Source organism: Dipodomys spectabilis, unplaced genomic scaffold, assembly GCF_019054845.1.
Source record: "Dipodomys spectabilis isolate Male_0828 unplaced genomic scaffold, ASM1905484v1 ptg000092l, whole genome shotgun sequence".
In the NCBI taxonomy this organism is placed as follows: Eukaryota; Metazoa; Chordata; class Mammalia; order Rodentia; family Heteromyidae; genus Dipodomys; species Dipodomys spectabilis.
Window position 1 is genome coordinate 5,153,296 of NW_024870769.1, and position 16,608 is coordinate 5,169,903.

A 16,608-nucleotide genomic window follows, 5' to 3' on the forward strand; every position below is an offset into this window, starting at 1 on the left:
TACTTCATTGTTAAACTTCACCTCTCTGTGGGTTTGTTTTCAGTCATGTTATTTGTCATTTGCTTAATTTTCCAAGCATATACAACCATAGTTTGTACATATGTTTGATATTAAATAGTTTCTTCACCTCTCTAACTTTTTACTAATGAGTAACTATTTACTATAGCAGAACCTGAATAAAATAAAGTAAAATGAGACATGCATATAAACCTAGCTACTCAGGAGGCTGAGATTTGAGAATCATGGTTCAAAGCCAGCTTGGACAGGGAGACTCTAATCTCCAAATAACTACCAAAAAATAAGTGGAAGTAGAGCTGTGGCTCAAGTGATAGAGCATTTCCCTTGAGCACAAAAGCTCACAGACAGCTCCCTTACAGACAATCTCAGACTGCGCCTTTCTCCTCCCAAAAGAGATAGCCTAATAACTCCTTGTAAAGGATTTATACCTTATACTATCATTTTCCCTGTAATAAAATGATGCAACAAAATGAGTAACAATTTGGACTATGAAGCCAAGGCACCAGTGGCTCACTCCTGTGATCTTAGCTATTTAGGAAGCTGAGATCTGAGGATCATGGTTCAAAGCTAGTTCAGCCAGGAAGTCCCTTTGAGACTCTTACCTCCAATTAACCACCAGGAAACAGGAAGTGGCACTGTGGCTCAAAGTTGTAGAGCACTAGCCTTGAGGAAATGAGCTCAGGGACAGTGCCCAGGCCCCCACTAACAACAACAACAAAGAGAATTTGAACTCTGGATTCAGTAAATGGGATACTTAACATGGAACATATTCCTTTTGCTTATCTATTGGATCAAAATAATGGATTATGAGCTGAGTAAGGATTATATAATGTAACATTTAGAGGGCTTGGATCAGAGGAATCCCAACTTAGATTTTTCAGGATACTGAGAAACCACATAAATATGAGAGGACATCTTAAAGTCAGCAAGAACAGCCATCTCATTTTATAACTAAGGACTCCAGAGGCCAAGGTGTAACTGGTTATTAGAGCACATGTTCGTGAAGCCTAAGGTTTCATCCCTAGCATGAGGGGTCAAGGGATCCAAGTTGCTACTGTGAATGAGAAAAACAAAACAAAGGTATCCACACATAATTGCATTCAAGTGATCTCATAGAAATTGAGAGTAAGCATGCTAGAGGCTATGGACGACAGTGGGGAGGTGGGTCATAGAGGAAAAGGCCAATCAACATGTACAATATTATTATTTGATAAAGTGAATCAGTTCTTGTGTTTTATGTTGCAGCTAGATCAATATAAGTAATAATAATGCTTTATATATATCAACATAGAAAAGAAAGGAATTTGAAAATACACTAAAGAAATGGTAAAAGTTGAAAATGACTAACTCCTCTGAGTTGATCACTCTCATATATATAGATAGATAGATAGATAGATATAGATATATATATTCCTCTTAAATGTGTACAAATAGAATATGGAAATTAAACATACATGGGTCCTGGATTCCACTCCAGAGCAGTCTATCACAAGGACCAGCGGCTTCATGTTACTGGAAGTTGAGGGTCTTGACCTCAAGAAGCTTAAGATCCACTAGGAAAATCAAAACTAATGCATGTGGTTAGTCTACTTCTAGCAGGCAATTGGTGGCTCAAGCCTGTAATCGTAGCTTCTCAGAAGGATGGTGGTTCAAAGCTAGCCAGTCCTGCCTGGAATGTCTTGGAGATTCCTATCTCCAATTAACCAGCAAAAACCTGTGGAGGTGTGGCTCTAGTGGTAGAGCTCTATATCCTTGAGAAAGAAAAAACACTAAAGGACAGCACCCAAATCCTGAGTTCAAATCCTAGTACTAGCACCAAAAAAAAGTCTGGTCTGCAGGCATGGCTCAAATGGTAGAGCACCAGCCATGAGCAAGCAAGACCGTGAGGCCTGAGTTTCAACCCTAATATTGGCTTTAAAAAAAAAAGTCAGGTACCATTCCTCAGCAACACTTGCAAGGAGGGTGTGCTGGCAGGAAGGGAATGACGCTGCGGGAGGCCTCCTGGTCCCAGTTGAGCTCTAAGTCCCTAAGGTGCCAGGCGGGTCTGAGACTCGCGCTGGGTAAGGGGTCGGAAGCTGCTCTGCCTGTACCCACCTGCCCTGCCCCTCGCCGCTGGTCCCTGAGGATCAGATGCGGTTTCCTGGGGCCTCTTTGTGGATCCCCGGGACAACGGAGGACTAGAGAGGCCGCCTTGAGGAAGGCAGCAGAGGCAAGGGAAAGCCGACTCTGTGGGGTCGCGAAAACCCTATGCCACCCCCACCCCGCCACACTGTGTGCCTGGACCCTTGCACCTCTCCGGGTCTCTGGTCCCCGCCAGCCGCGACCCTGGACTCGCTGCCCCTGCCCGAGCGCCCCGTGCCCTGCGCAGAGCTGGTGCCCACGCTCAAACCGCGGGCTCCTTCCTGCGTGTCCTAAACAAGGGACCCCAGGGTGGAAAATTCCCGCTCATACTTGACCCGAACCGTATTTCTGCTAGTTTGACAGAGTTGAGGGAAGGAGGCGGAGGAAGGGAGCTCTACCATTTTAAATCATAGCTTTCTGCATTTGCCTTATGGTAGTGTGATGATTTTTCTTTTAAAACGAAGCAGATCCTAATTAGTAAAATGTCCAACGCGTTAAATATATATATTTGAAAAGAAAAAAGTTCAATATTTTTTCATTTGGGGTTACAAGCAATACACATAAGCCTAAAATGAAAATATAAGACAATCTGATTTCTTTCTATAGATTGGCCTTGTGACTAAATCATTTTTCAACTGGTTTTTAATGGTAATAAAACGTAATAGGCTGTTTTTAAAAATTGGAGACAGGTATTTCAGCTGTGCCTAGAAATGCTGTTTTTTTTTTTTTGTTTTTTGGTGTTGTTTTTTTTTTTCATTCATTTCCAATAAACACAAAGTGCGACCTTCCAAGCACGTTTCAAAGGATACAACTGAGGTTCAGGGTTGCCCTATCTCCCTTGAGTCAAGAATAACCCCTTTAAAATGGATGGACAGTGTGTTTGCAGTTCTGTAGTGTATCAGTATTTAAATGGCTGATGTTGTTCAGGACAAGGCACTGACACTTCCAAGATTCCAGTTTAGCTCTTCAAACACTGCCAGCCCTTGATGTCCTTTGAGCAACAGGTTCTGCTGAGATTCTTAGGATGTTGAGAATGTGGAAAGTTGTGTTCCAAAGAAATTTTATGTTAATGGTGTGGTTATGAAACTTGTGTTAGCTGCCTGAGTTAAGATGGGGAGAAAGTGATGCAGTGTGGCAGGAAAAACAAGCACAAAACGACAAAAGATTCAGGATTACCTACTTGAAATGTTCCTTATAATTTTGAATCTCCTTCTAGCTAGTACCTTTTGCCAGTTTAATGGAGAACTAATTTGGATGCTAAAAACCTTCATTTCCGGTTTGAGTATAGTTTAAAAAAAAAAAAGTACACGCATGATTTTGCTTGCTCTCTCTGTTTTAAGAATGTATGTTTTTTAAGGATGCGTAGATCCCATCCTTCAAGATAGTAGAAATATGTACTTCAAAGGTTGTTTCAAAGATTCAGTAGTCCTAATGGCATCAAAATTAAGGATTGACTGGCCAAGAGAGCAAAAACAGAAAAAATCCAGACTGAAACAAATCACATAGAATGAGTGGGGGTGAAAGGATTTAATCAGAATTTTAGAATTTAAAAGTACACTGGACTCAGGTTGAAAGCTGGTCTGGTTTTTATTTAGGAAGTCAGTATTGATTATTGGCAATGTGCTCTCCATCAGATCAATCCAATTCTGTGTGCTTTTCCCTGATCCATAAATAAGAGGCTAGGTATATGAGTCTCATTCGGTTCTGATCATCTATGTGCAGGGAGTTCTAAAGTAGAATTTCTGTGTGCTCTAAGAAATGTGAAGCACAAAGCAGGCTCATCTATGGTAGAGAGTTGCCAGAGTTGGCCACCCAGTGATCTTATCTGATATGGCCATGCTAACTTGTGTGCCCATGTGTATTGAAAAAGATAGGAACATTTCTAAGAGTCACAGAATTATGTTACAGTCCCATTTAATCTAGAGAAAATCTGTCCCTGCACCAGTCTCAAAGTTTCACAATACAATGGTTGTTTTTCTCTCAAAATAATAAATAAAAATCCTTCATCTAGAGCTTCTACTTGTAGAATGATTATTCTTAAGGAAGAAACACAAACAGCAGTGACCATTTTTCACAGACGTGCTCAGTCATCAGAAAAGCTTAATAATTCGCTATTTAGTATGCATTTATGCAGTGATTACATGAACTCTGACCTCTGAAGAGCTGTAGCAATTACCTTCTGAGTCCAGTATCTTCTGCCTACCATTCCCTACTGGCTGCCTTGGGTCCTTCTTTTTTCCTTTTTTTTTTGTTTCATCTCTCAAAGCCTCATACATAAAGAAGGTATAAAATCTTAAAGTTGACTTTCCATTTGAAGTATTTGCTTCGGTATAAGTTAATTCCCCTTTCACTCCTATCTGAACACCCATTTCGGATGGATATTGGGGCCCTGGTTGTCGATATTACTCAAACACAAATGGATTTCAGTTCAATCTTGCCCTGTACTTTCCTAAAGAGAAACTCTAATGGCCCAAAGAGTTTCATTTCATAGCTTGTGGGATCTGAAATAAATTGAATTTCTTCCGTCAGATGAATTTAATGTGTTTTTAAAAAGAATAGTCCACACAATTTATTTTAAGTCAAATGAAACCTACTGGATTGGCAGAAAACTAGAGGAGGGCAGAGGAAGGGTAGCTGGAAGCTTCCGAGAGGGAGGGAGAGAGAGGGGGGAGGGAGGAAGAGAGGAAGGGGGGAAGGAGAGAAAGAAAGAAGGGAGGGAAGAGGAAAGTGTTTTAAGTTTCTAGTAAACATTGTTTAGCACAAGAATAATAGGAAAGTTGCCCTCTTTCCCAAAGAGGAATGAAACTATAATTGTTGCCTTTAGCTGAGAGCTCAGATAAACCACTGGGACTCATTCTAAAGTGACCCCTCACTGCATTCATCTCTTCTTGAACTTTCGGTGAACCTGAGATTAAACAGGGGTGAGCAGCTAAGCAGTTTGTTGTTAGCAGCCTTTTCAACAACCCTTTCAGACTGAGTAAATATTGATCGGCTTGAATCTGATTGCCCCAGAGGAAAACACCACCGCATCTGAATAGCCTCCAAAAGTAAACTTTCAAAGGTGAAGCCCAGAGCAGGCATTGAGTCACAGCAAGACTCGATTCAGCCTAGTTGAAGGACATCCTGAATTTGGGGAGTAATTAGGTAAATGCAGAGGAAGAAGTAAAGAAAATGCATTTGAAAAATTAATTTTATATTGCAATTATTCGAGGTCCTTAGTAGAGACCCTAGTTTCTATTTTATCTCAAGAAAATGTTATTTTCAGTTTTCCTTCTTTAGGTCAATTCAGTTACAATTGCTGTCATTTTTCAAGAAGCTAACTGTGCTCCTTTGAGACCAAAACAGAAAAAGAGAGACCTTGAAATAAGATGTGTTAAGCGCCTTTGATTTAATCGATTGGGACAGCTAAAAAGATACAAATGTTTTCCTTGTTGAAAGGTGTATTAATGTTTCCTAAATGCATTGCTTGTTAGCTGATTTATTCCATGACCTAGAGAAGGCTAGGGATGTTTTGCCATAATTTATCGTTCTCTCTCAGCTACATTAAAACCAGCACCTTGAAGATTGGAATCTGGGATCCCAGCAGGTCCGGCCCTGCTTTTAGATATTGAAATCAAGACAGTGGCATGCAAATGACACTTTAACACATTAAAGTATTTGGAAACCAGCCATCTGTTTTGCTGTGTGGTCTTACACTAATAAACAAAAGATACAGTATAAGGCCAAGCGGGCAATGAAAGAGAGGGCTAGCTGCCTTTGAAGTTTTCCATCCACTTTTACCGGCAACCTCAGAGCCCAGCAGCTGAAGGGAGGGCACTGGCCGCCCTTGATATGGCCGCAGTTACTGTGCCTGCAAAATCCAGGCATCTCCTTGTTAAAGGGATGTGTGGAAAATCTCAAGGGTACTCTAGAAGGCCTACAAATCCCAAGTTCTTTTTTGAAGGTTTGTCTCTCCAGCCAATCCTTTTAAAATACCCATTGGGGAAAGGAAGTCGTATGTCTGTATTTATTTGTGAAGCTGTGAATTTTCTGCTCAGCTCTTAGGGTTCAAAGCCTGCAAAAATGTGTTAAAAGTAAAGAACAAGTGACAAGTGGTGTGGGAGGGGTGCCATTTTGAGCCCTATCACTTGCTGGCTTCCCCTGTGGAAGATCTGATACATTGCTTTGGTCAGAAGTCACTTGGATATTCAAAGATTTCAAAGTGGCTTTCCACCAACTCACCTGGAAGAACCAATTGAGCCTAAATAGAAAAAAAAATGTTTTTTTCTGACTCATGCCATATGGAATCAGAACTGTGGACCCTTCACAACCATAATGACTATGGATCCTACCTGAGTCTGAAAGGCATGAAATCCACAACCCAGAGGCAGGAAAGGAGAGCTTCTGGAATGAATGCTGATGAAAAGAATGGATAGACGGACATAAGGGCTTACTGAAAACAGATTGTATTCCATTTAGAGAATGAAATATACTGGAACACTACATGGCAGATCTCAAAACATAGAAGGAGGGGGTTGTCGGGGCTCATACTCACAATATCTTTATACAAGAGGTAATTAAATATGAGTCTCTTCACTCCTGGTTCACTGATGAAAGACTGACTGAAGGTAGTTTCAGCTTTTGAAGGGGACTCTGTTTATATATATGTCATCATTCAGCTAGAGGTGAAAAGGTTAGCACTTGACCCAGGAAGTATCTGTGTTTGCTTCAAAAATAGATCTGCTTCATAAATTTCTTCACAATTTTTTTTCCATTTTTAAGTTAGATTATAATAAAGGAGCAGTTATTTAAAGAGAATCAACAGAGTAACTAGACATTTGATTAGGCGAAATAACTTTCATAGGGGAAACTCCAGCTACATGGTAATGAAACATCATTTTTATTCAAGAAAAGGCCCACTTCTTTGAAAATACACACCATCCTTCCTCTGCTTCGTAGGCAAGTTTGTTGGAAGCAACAAATTGTAGTCTAGTGAAATACACAGAAACTTAAGCATACCTGAAACTGGAATATATTTATTACAGACATCTTAAGACCCGTAAACTCTGCTCTGGATCTTATCACTCCAGGATCTCAGAGCTGTTCATGATTGTACAGGAAATGAGGAATATCATAGGTTCACAAAGGATAACTGATAGAACTCAGTGTGGTACTTCAGGGACATCAAAACATTGTGCGACATGCAAAAGACTATTCACGAATCACACAAAATATACATTCATTGTGCCATCCATCACATTAACAATTGAACTGCAAATACATCATATTCAGCTAAGATAATGGTGGAAAGAAAATGTTGATTTGAATACCATTAGGTTCCTAATAACCCAACACAAATTTTAAATGGAGGTGTACAGAGAAGCAAGAAGAAATGGATAGGGTTGGGGGGAGAGGACATGATGCCAGGATTCTGAACCTTGTGCTTTTCAGGCCTTCTTAATTCCATGAAAGAACAGTTTGAGGCACCTTCAGAGGCATCTGATTGGGTTGAAATGAGAGTATTCTTTCATCTCTAACCACATGTAAAATTGAGAGTTTGTCCACCCTGTCTGGTTTAGTCACCTAATCTAAGCATTTCTAGAAACTCTGTATAAAGATAAATCTCTCAGGACAAAGTATTTACAATCAGCAAACTCACATGAAATTGAATTAAATTAAGAGATGAATTAATTGTGTGAGCACAGTCATATTGCATCTCCTCTTCTTGAACTCTTCAACTTTCTCTCTATCCTACTTTCAAGGTCAAGGTATAGGAGAAATGTAAGTATACACTTAAATAAAAGATAAAATGCCTCCCTTCTGAGCATAGTTTTTTGCTAGCAAAAAGAAACTACTTTCCAAAGGACAGCTGAAAGGAAAAGACCATTGGCTGAGAAATCTGCTAAAAGCAAGGATGGATGTCAGAGCCCCTCAGAAGTTGCTGCAGATACCCAGTGTGGATTAAGGAGTTAATCTCCAACCAAGTATCTAGAATTCTCTGGAAACACAGTATCCTGGCCAGGAGCCTCCACAGATAGGATCAGAAAGAAAAAAAGGAGAGACTGAAAATGGAAAGGAAGATAAGCTAAGAATGTGCTTTGGGTAAGAAATCCCAGCCCAAGGCGGCAGCGGAGTCTGGGGTTCAGGCGGCCTCAGTGGGAGGTAGGCAGAGTGTCTGAGGTAGAAGACCCGGGCGAAGGAACGCAGGGTGAGGAGCTGGACTTCTCCGACGATTCCTCAGCCTTTTCATCGCTTCCAGGTGGAGTGGCCGGAGAGATGGGCAACAGCCCTTCCTTCTCACGTTTCTTCTGCTTCATTCGGCGGTTCTGGAACCAGATCTTCACCTGGGTCTCATTGAGCTGCAGGGACGCAGCAATCTCCACCCTGCGGGCCCGGGTCAAGTACTTGTTGAAGTGGAACTCTTTCTCCAGCTCTGTAAGCTGCTTGGTAGTGAAGTTGGTGCGCACTGCGTTGGGCTGGCCGACGTAGCCGTACTCTCCAACTTTCCCTGAGCGGGGGAAGGAAAATGAGGAAAAGAAAAGGTCAAAATTCATAAACCGATAGGAGATCCCCTGCACACTTCAGGGCAATATTCCAGGTGGATCAAGAAACTTCTCAATGCAAACCCGGCTGGGGAGAGTGAGTGATGAGGTGTGAAGTGCTAACCCGAAGTCAGCCATTAGCATGGTCAGACCTGTGATTAATGGACATATTAACGAAACACTATCACCACCTACACCCCCAACGCGTTACACACCTACTTCCTGAACATTTAAACCCACCAGCTCCAAAGATTCCTTTGCCCCAGCACACTTGGCCCGTTCTCCTCCACAACCTACAACACTAGCCAGAAGCAAGAACCTTACTTTAAAAAAAAAAAATCATTATTACTTTTCCATGAAAACTAGACGAACCAGCCCTTCCAAAATCAGTCATGGAGCTTTTTCTGGCCGGCAGGACTGACCTGTTTTGGGAGGGTTTCTTTTGACTTTCATCCAGTCAAAGGTCTGAGCTGAAGAAGACGTTTCCGACGCAGGGGAGCGACAGGCTTCTTGGTGGCTGGCGTGGAGAGGGGACAAGGAGTTATTATACGTAGCCAGGGCCAGGCTCTGGTGCTCTTGTCCATATGAGTGGTGAATATATTGAGGCGAGCCCACTGCGCCCCCAGCATAACCCTGGTGGTGGTGGTGATGCTGGACCATGGGAGATGAGAGATTTCCAGAGTAAACAGCGGGAGCGCACGAGGGGTACCCACCGTTTATGTCTGCTTCCTGATTTAACCCGTAGGGGCTGTAAGGCGCACCGAAGTTTTGCGCGCCGTAGCTTGGACCACAACTCGAGTGCGAGTAGGACACCCCCAGGTTCCCAGAAGTCTGGTAAGTGGTCGGCTGAGGATGGTGATGGTGATGGTGGTGGTGGTGGTGGTGGTGGTGGGGCGAGCTGATCTGCACCCCCCTGCCCACTAGGAAGCGGTCGTCGCCGCCGCAGCTGTTGGCACTGACCGCGCAGGATTGGAAAGTTGTAATCCCATGATCAGAGGGGTAGGCTCGCGCCGAACAGGTCCCGGAATCGCCACTGCCAAGGATGGGGTATTCCAGAAAGGAGCTCATTCTCTCATTGTCCATCTGTCACAGAGTGGCCGGGTCCTGCGAAGCCCTGGGTGACCGTGCCAACTTTCTCACTTCCTCCATGGGGCCGAAGAAGAAAAATGATATGAATGTACAGTGCTCAAGGGGGGGGCGGGAAGGCGGAGGGCGCAAGGGGAGGGGCACGTGACTTTGTCAGCCAATGGCGGAGCTTGCTGCGAAAGTTTGTGGGCTCCGGCGGTGATGGATCACTGTTTCAGTGGCATTTAAATCCCCGGCGCTCCTCAGTCTAGGTGACGTGCCATCGCCCCCCCAGGCAGCCCAGGCGGCGGCAGCTGCAGCTGCGGCGGCTGCAAAGGCAGATTCAGAGCGCTGGAACCCAGGGGCGCTGAGGCTGCCTTCTGCGCGCGCCCGACTCCGCTCGCCCCCCCCCCCACCTCCGGGAGGTGGGGGCTAGGAGGCATCCCCCGCCCCCTCCCCACCGCGATCAGAAAGATGAACTGGCAAGAGGTGAGAAGGGATGAGGGTTTCCGGCTCTCCTGGGGCGGGAATCAGTGACCCCGAGATCTCGGGGTGGCTTCACGGATCCCGGTGGAGCCGGGAGCGCGCGGAACCGGAAAGCCGGGAGTCTGGCGGACACTGTGCGCTAGGCTTTCCCGGTCGCTTCCACCGGACAGCTCCTGCCGCGAAGCCACGGGGACTGTGAGGAGCTCAGAGAACGGTGGAGCAGGGCGTGGCTGGGCCACTGGCTTTGCCAAGCTCAGAATGGACCGGGTCGTGGGCAGAGGACTAGCTGGGAGGACCCGGGTGGGTGTGGAGGGGACGGCGATCAGAAAAGAAACTTCCCTCCTCCACCTAAGGTCTTCGCCTGGAAACTTCCTCAGGGCATTAGCATAGCAATACAGAGCTTATGTAATTCGACCCCCGGGGGCGGGTGAGCTCTTGAAACCAAGCTGGCTGAAAAAGGCCTGGCACGGCCCGACTTGTCGCGCGCTCTTTCCTCGCTCTCCGCCCCTTTCTCTTTCCTTGCTCAGCTTTGCTCCGGGAGCCCTTCCAGATCCTAGGCAACGCGGCCGTGGGAGTTTGAGGGGATGGGGGGGTGGGGGGAAGGGGGGGGATGACGCCAGGTGACGTGGTCAGCGTACCCGCCCGGGGGTGCGCTGCAGGCCATCTGCCGGCCCTACTAGACCCTGGAGCCTGCGCGCTCGCTCAGACGCAGGCCTCAGAGGGCCAGACCAATAGCTTCTGCAAAGTATGCAGAGCTCCCCGCCACCACCACCACCACACACACTCCCACCCCAGTCATGATGTTTTTATTTTCCTGGAGGAACACATTACTAGTTGGAGAGCCTTCTTTTTCCACCACACCCCCAATCTTCACATCTGGAGGGAGGAGGAGGGGGCTGGCAGGTGGGAGAGGCTGGGGACAGATGGCTGAGGGTGGATAGACGGGACACTTTCCTCTTCCCTAACAACATCTCCTCCCCTTTCCAACGGACTGTGTAGTTGCTGGTGTGAACCTTCAAGACTTTCCCCAAGAGAGATATGTGCAAATCTAAGCGTCATCTCAGGCCAGGGGCCTGTTCTCCATCCCCCACCCCCATCCTGCACTGATGTTGTTGGGGTTGTTAATTGTTGTTTACTATTAGGTTTCTTGTCAACCCTGGGCTTGCAGAGAGAAAAAGGCCAAGCAAAGAATTGACCTAGTCAAATAGGAGAGATCACAGACGAAGCAGCCTTGCAGCCAATGATGCATAAATTTTATTCTGACCACGTTTGCAACAAATGAAATTAATAATAAGGATTATATGTGGGTTGGGGGGTCCCTACTTTCTCCACCTCTCCTACCTATTAGGAAGAGGAAGTTTTGCTCCAGACTAACATATTTCCGAGTTAGTCCCCCATGTCTTCTGCATTCTGTTTTCTACATACAGAATTGTGCCTCCCCCCCCCCCCACTGCATAAGGGAAAACCTATGCAACCTTTTGAGACTAGGCTGCCTCAGTACCACTGGACCCACACACATATTTCCTTTTGCAATGGTATTTCTCTGTGACCTTTGACCCACACCCAAGCACGGTTAAGGGGAAGCCCAGAGAATAAAGTTCCTCCTGCCTCAGTTTCAGCTCCTGGGAAATTCTCATTCTGGAGAAGGCAATGGCCCCTGTCTCTCAGGCGTCTTCCTTGGGATCCCCAGGCCTCCTACTATAGGTCAAATGAGCCCTGGGATGTAGGGTGCACGATTGGGGGGGAGGGGCGGGTTACTGCTTCCCAGCCAATGCTTGTTGATACCCTACCTCCCCTTGCCGCATTCTTGTCTCTTTGTGGGCCTTTGCCACGGTTTGTACTGTCCTCCTGGCTTCCAAACACCTACCACAAGGCTGCCTCCTCCCCACCCCAGAGGTTCTGGCTTCTTTGCTAGTTGGGGGCCTATGGGCTCTTCTTCCCCCACCCCCACCCCCCCATCCCCTCTCCTGGAAGCCAGTGAGGTGTTTTCTTGTTATCTCAAACTTACAGGCCTACAGACACAAGTCAGCGACCACCCCTCCTCTGCGCGCTGACCCCGCTCCCCACAGGCCGGACGCTCACCACACGGCCGGCCTGGGCTCGGCCGGCCGCCCGGAGTGCTGCTCTGCCCGCACAGCTCACAAAGACAGCCTCCCCTGGCCTGAAGCCCATAGGCTTCCGTAGCTCGCGTTCCTCCCCAGCCCCCACTCGGAGCAATAGTGGGGGCTATTTCTTGGTGTTAGAGACCCTTGGTCCTTTGAGCAGGTAGGCCAGCGATCCTGGACTAAAGTCTCTTTGAACGTCCCAGGAGAGTGGATGAAAAGCAAGCTTGGTCAACATTTAAATGATCGTTTGCAAGCAGCTCGATCGGCCTCGTTCTGGGCTCTTCTACCAGAAAGGGAAAGGGTGAGGAGGAGACAAAATGCCGCCGAGGCCCTGAGCCGCTCATAGCATTCGCTGCTCAGCCAAGCTGTTGTTTTTAAAGAGCAATAAAAATGAATTATGACTAAATGCCTTCTAACTTAATGCCTTCGGACGGGGATCCCCAGCAAATACGTAAGAGGATTTTTATTTGTGCATGTGTTCCTGCAATTGATCTCTTTGATGACATTCTCATTCATAGAAAGCAGTTGATTTATGAGCTTAGGACGAATCCAGGAGTGGCGCAGCCCTGGCCGCAGCCAGGATGCCCTGCTCGGCGCTGAGCCTGGGGCGGGAACCCGCCTCAGTCCCCAAATGCCTCGGGGATTTAGTGGGCAAAGGGGTGAAAGGAGGTACTAAAAAAGATTGTCATTTCCTAGGCTTTGCTGTTAAGAGCTGGGTTCTTAAATCAACCCGCCCCACACACATGTTGCTTTTTCTCACGGTAAGTAAATATCCGTCAGAACAGAGCTCAGAAAGGGAGAAATAAATATAGGGAGACAGAAGAAAGGGGGGGAGATCCTAACGGTTCAGTGACACACCGTACCTAGATCAGATTTTATTGATATTTCACTTAAAGTGCTTTTCCCCCTCCTCCCTTAAAAAAGTGTGCTAGTTTATAATTTAGGGGAAAGAAATTCTCCATTTTAAATATAACTTGCTAATCTGACTTTAGAGCTTCAATGATCCATTATTTATCTATGTAAACAGATTTAAGAATGAAATATTGATTCTTTTGACCCCAGGGGGTAGGGGGGGGAGAATGATTCTGAACCAGAAGATTGGAAAGAACCTCTTCTGCTTTGGAGTTCCAGGCTAGTAATCATTGTTCTGTTTTATTTATTTTTCTATCTTTTAGGTCTGTTTTGCCTGAACCTATCAGCTGGGAGATTAATCGACCACACTGAAATATGCCTGGATGGGAGGAAAACTTGTGAGGGAGGGGTTAAAATGTAGATGTTTGAAACAAATGTGTATAAATAAAGGAATTGTTGATAACTTAGTTAAAAACATGGAGACTAGCAGCTAGTTAAAGAAACTCCACATTATTCATTCCTAGAGCTGGGCATTTCTGTAGGCACTTTATGTTTCTACTTTGTAAAGCTTGAGCTTTAGCACACCATAGGCTGCCCAATTCTGTTTTTATTACTAATTTAAGCCTATACTGGAAACCAAAAAAAATTTTTTGAAACACTTGTCAGAAGCCCTAGCCATTTTCTGGCCTCATTCTTTGTTGCTATCTGTTGAAGACTTTGAGCGTGCCACCTTAATAAATATATTAAAATTGAAAAGAAGGTAAATTGTGACCAGAATTTTATTTACCACTTTAGACTATCGGAAGAAGAAAGAGAAACCATTATGAGTCTTGAGAAAGAGAGGGAGAAAAAAATTAGAAAGCTACTTATAGCAAAGGAGAATTTATTCTACCAAAAATACGCATGACAATGCATCCTAATGTAATACAAAAATAAAAAGAAAGTGACCATACAATTTTTGATCACTTTCTTGCAGGCCTTATGTATTGCTTTCAGGAAAATCACAGAGGGCTGTTGGATTGGATTGGATTTTAAACATCTGAAACTCCAACACGATCGGTTAGAAATGGCTCAGAAACTGGGTCAAGAGAAATTACAAAAAATCCTCATCATTTAAAGGGGAGAAAAGGGTAGGTCAAGAAGAAAATTTAAAAAAAAAATCAACTCCAGGAATTAAAAAAAGAAGGCAAAACCACCTGATCAAGGAGGATTTTGTTTTGTGATGCTTTGATTTGCTTTAATGATTTTTAGTAATTCAGATGCTGCAAGTCGATTGTGGTGAGTGTGTCTGTAAAAAAGTCAAAGCTGTCAGTTGAAATATCTACGGGACTGTCCAGGGAGCCTGGTAAACTGGGGGAGACTGCATCTGAAAGCTGCAAGCAGGAATCTGTGGAGAAAACGTTAAAGTCCTGCAAAGAGGGCACTTCGAGGGCCTCGGGACTGTCATTGTTTAGGCCAGCTCCACAGTTCTGGCCCATTGTTGACAAGCAGTTAGGAACAGTGGGTGACTGGTGCTGAAAATGTTTCAGATTTTTCTCATTGCTGGTTAAAGGCGAAACTGGGAAACTTTGGGAGTCTCCATTGTGTCCATTGGGAGCCTGCTGCTGAGAGAGGGCATTTTGCTGAAAAGTGTAGCCTTCCCTCTCCAGAAGGGCCCCGGAGACGCTGAGGGCTTGCTCAAAGAGCGACTTCTCTTCCTCATCCTCCTCCACTTTCTCTGAGTCCTCGAGGCTTTTAAATTTCCCTTCGCTGTTTTGGTTCTCCTTGCACTGGGTCTGCCTCTTGTGCTTCATCCTCCGGTTCTGAAACCACACTTTCACTTGTCTCTCAGTCAGGTCGAGCAGCGCTGCAATTTCCACCCTTCGGGGTCTGCAAAGGTACTTGTTGAAATGAAATTCTTTCTCCAGCTCTAAAAGCTGCGTGTTGGTGTAAGCAGTTCTCAGGCGCCGCGATCCCCCGCCGCTGCCATCGGCTATTTCCAGGGATTCTGCGGAAAGGGAAACCAACAAGAGACACACGCACAGTTGGAGGTGGAGGGGTCCGAGCGGGGTTATTCCACTGGAGAATAAATATAGCAGAAAAGATCAACGGCAACAAAATGGCCGCCCCTGGATGCAGAAGAGAGCTATTGTACTGCCTTTCCTGGGAGCCCAGCTCGGGGAGACCCCCATCTCCTCCACCTCTCTCAAATTCCTGCCTGTAGCTCCCACCCCCCACCCCCAACCTCTTCATCCGGGAGCAAACTTTATATTAGCCACAACACAATTTATAATTAATGCATCAGCTGCTTAGCTGAGCAAGAGCGATCTATCACTCTTCATTACTGTCAAAAAGCCAAACTCTAGGACAACTAGACAAGAGGAGGTCAGTTCCAACTCAAATAAATCATCCCACATTACCCAAGTTGGGAAAGTTTCCCCCTTCGTCCTAAAAATATGTGCGTCGTCGTGGGGCGCAGGGTCCCTTCCCCTGTCCTCCCTTAAACGCACCCCTGAGCTCACGGGGGGCAGCAGGGGAAAGGCAACCAGGCATCTCTCTCTCCCTCTCCCCCTTCCCTCACCGCCCACGCTCCCCTCCCCCCCGTAGCCGCTCTCGGGGCAGCCCGGAGGGGGAAAGAGGGTCCCGGGCACCTGGGGCCAAGTCTTTGGACTGACCTTTGTGGCTGAGGCAGGCAGGGCCAGTGGCGGCGGCGGCGGCGGCGGCGGGCGGCAGAGCGGTTTTCTTGGCCGCCTTCTTCTCCTTCATCCAGGGATACTCGGGCGGCTGCAGGGCGCCGGCGGGCACCGGGCTGCCGCGACTGCCCGCGGGGCTCGGCTTGGGGCGGCCGCCAGCGCTGTGGCGAGGGTGACTGCCCGGGTTCAGGCTGGGAATGGTCTGCTCAAAAGGAGGAGGAATCAGTGTCGAGTGTGAAAGCGTCGAGGTCTTGATTGATGAACTTTGAAATGTATCAGCGACAGGGGGAAAAGATGTCAGGCACTCAGCGAGCGATGGCTGGCTATTGATAAAACCAATCTCTCGCTCAAATTCGTAATTCATGGCCTTCTCCTTGGAGCCCCCTCAGAGGAAAAGTTCCCTCTTTTGGAGGGGCTTTGGGGGGGCAAGGCCCAGGAAAAAGGCAAGCGCAAAGGAAAAAAAAAATCTATCATAGAAGATCGCTGCTGGGGTGTTTTTTTTCTAATTCACTGATTACAGCCGTATGGGGACCGCGCTACTATTAAACTATTGAATTCATGGAGACAAGGTTGAAATTGGACCGAATTGGCTGTCACATGATTGCTTCTGCCCAATGACAATTTGGGCTTTAATCAAAAGAAGCCACTGTCTGTTTGATTGATCCAAAAAAGTCGGGAAGGAACGCCTCATTGGGGGCCAGCGAGGCTTTATTTACACTTTTTTTTTTTCAGGACAAAAATACATATATGTGGGTGTGGGTGGAAATG

At 46.1% G+C, this 16,608-nt stretch overlaps 2 protein-coding genes, 1 long non-coding RNA gene and 1 pseudogene across 3 annotated transcripts; 1 reads left to right on the plus strand and 3 right to left on the minus strand.

The window, feature by feature from the left end:
- The window catches only part of LOC122112107, a 37,633-nt pseudogene extending 36,107 nt beyond the window's left edge, over nt 1–1,526 (minus strand).
- A 6,415-nt stretch (nt 1,527–7,941) lies between these two features.
- Hoxa1 (homeobox A1) lies at nt 7,942–9,855 on the minus strand. The gene is made up of 2 exons (XM_042685042.1): nt 9,083–9,855; nt 7,942–8,626 (listed from the first exon to the last, which is right to left on the minus strand). The coding sequence occupies exons 1-2, from the start codon at nt 9,741–9,743 to the stop codon at nt 8,271–8,273; spliced, it is 1,017 nt and encodes a 338-aa protein (XP_042540976.1). The 5' UTR covers nt 9,744–9,855; the 3' UTR covers nt 7,942–8,270.
- A 72-nt stretch (nt 9,856–9,927) lies between these two features.
- On the plus strand, nt 9,928–13,924 carry LOC122112182. The gene is made up of 2 exons (XR_006148118.1): nt 9,928–10,214; nt 13,492–13,924. It is a non-coding gene; the product is annotated as an uncharacterized LOC122112182 (long non-coding RNA).
- Nucleotides 13,925–14,034: 110 nt separating this feature from the next.
- Nucleotides 14,035–16,402, minus strand: Hoxa2 (homeobox A2). The gene is made up of 2 exons (XM_042685041.1): nt 15,823–16,402; nt 14,035–15,155 (listed from the first exon to the last, which is right to left on the minus strand). Exons 1-2 carry the CDS (start codon nt 16,202–16,204, stop codon nt 14,416–14,418), a joined length of 1,122 nt encoding a protein of 373 aa, XP_042540975.1. The 5' UTR covers nt 16,205–16,402; the 3' UTR covers nt 14,035–14,415.
- Nucleotides 16,403–16,608: the final 206 nt, after the last annotated feature.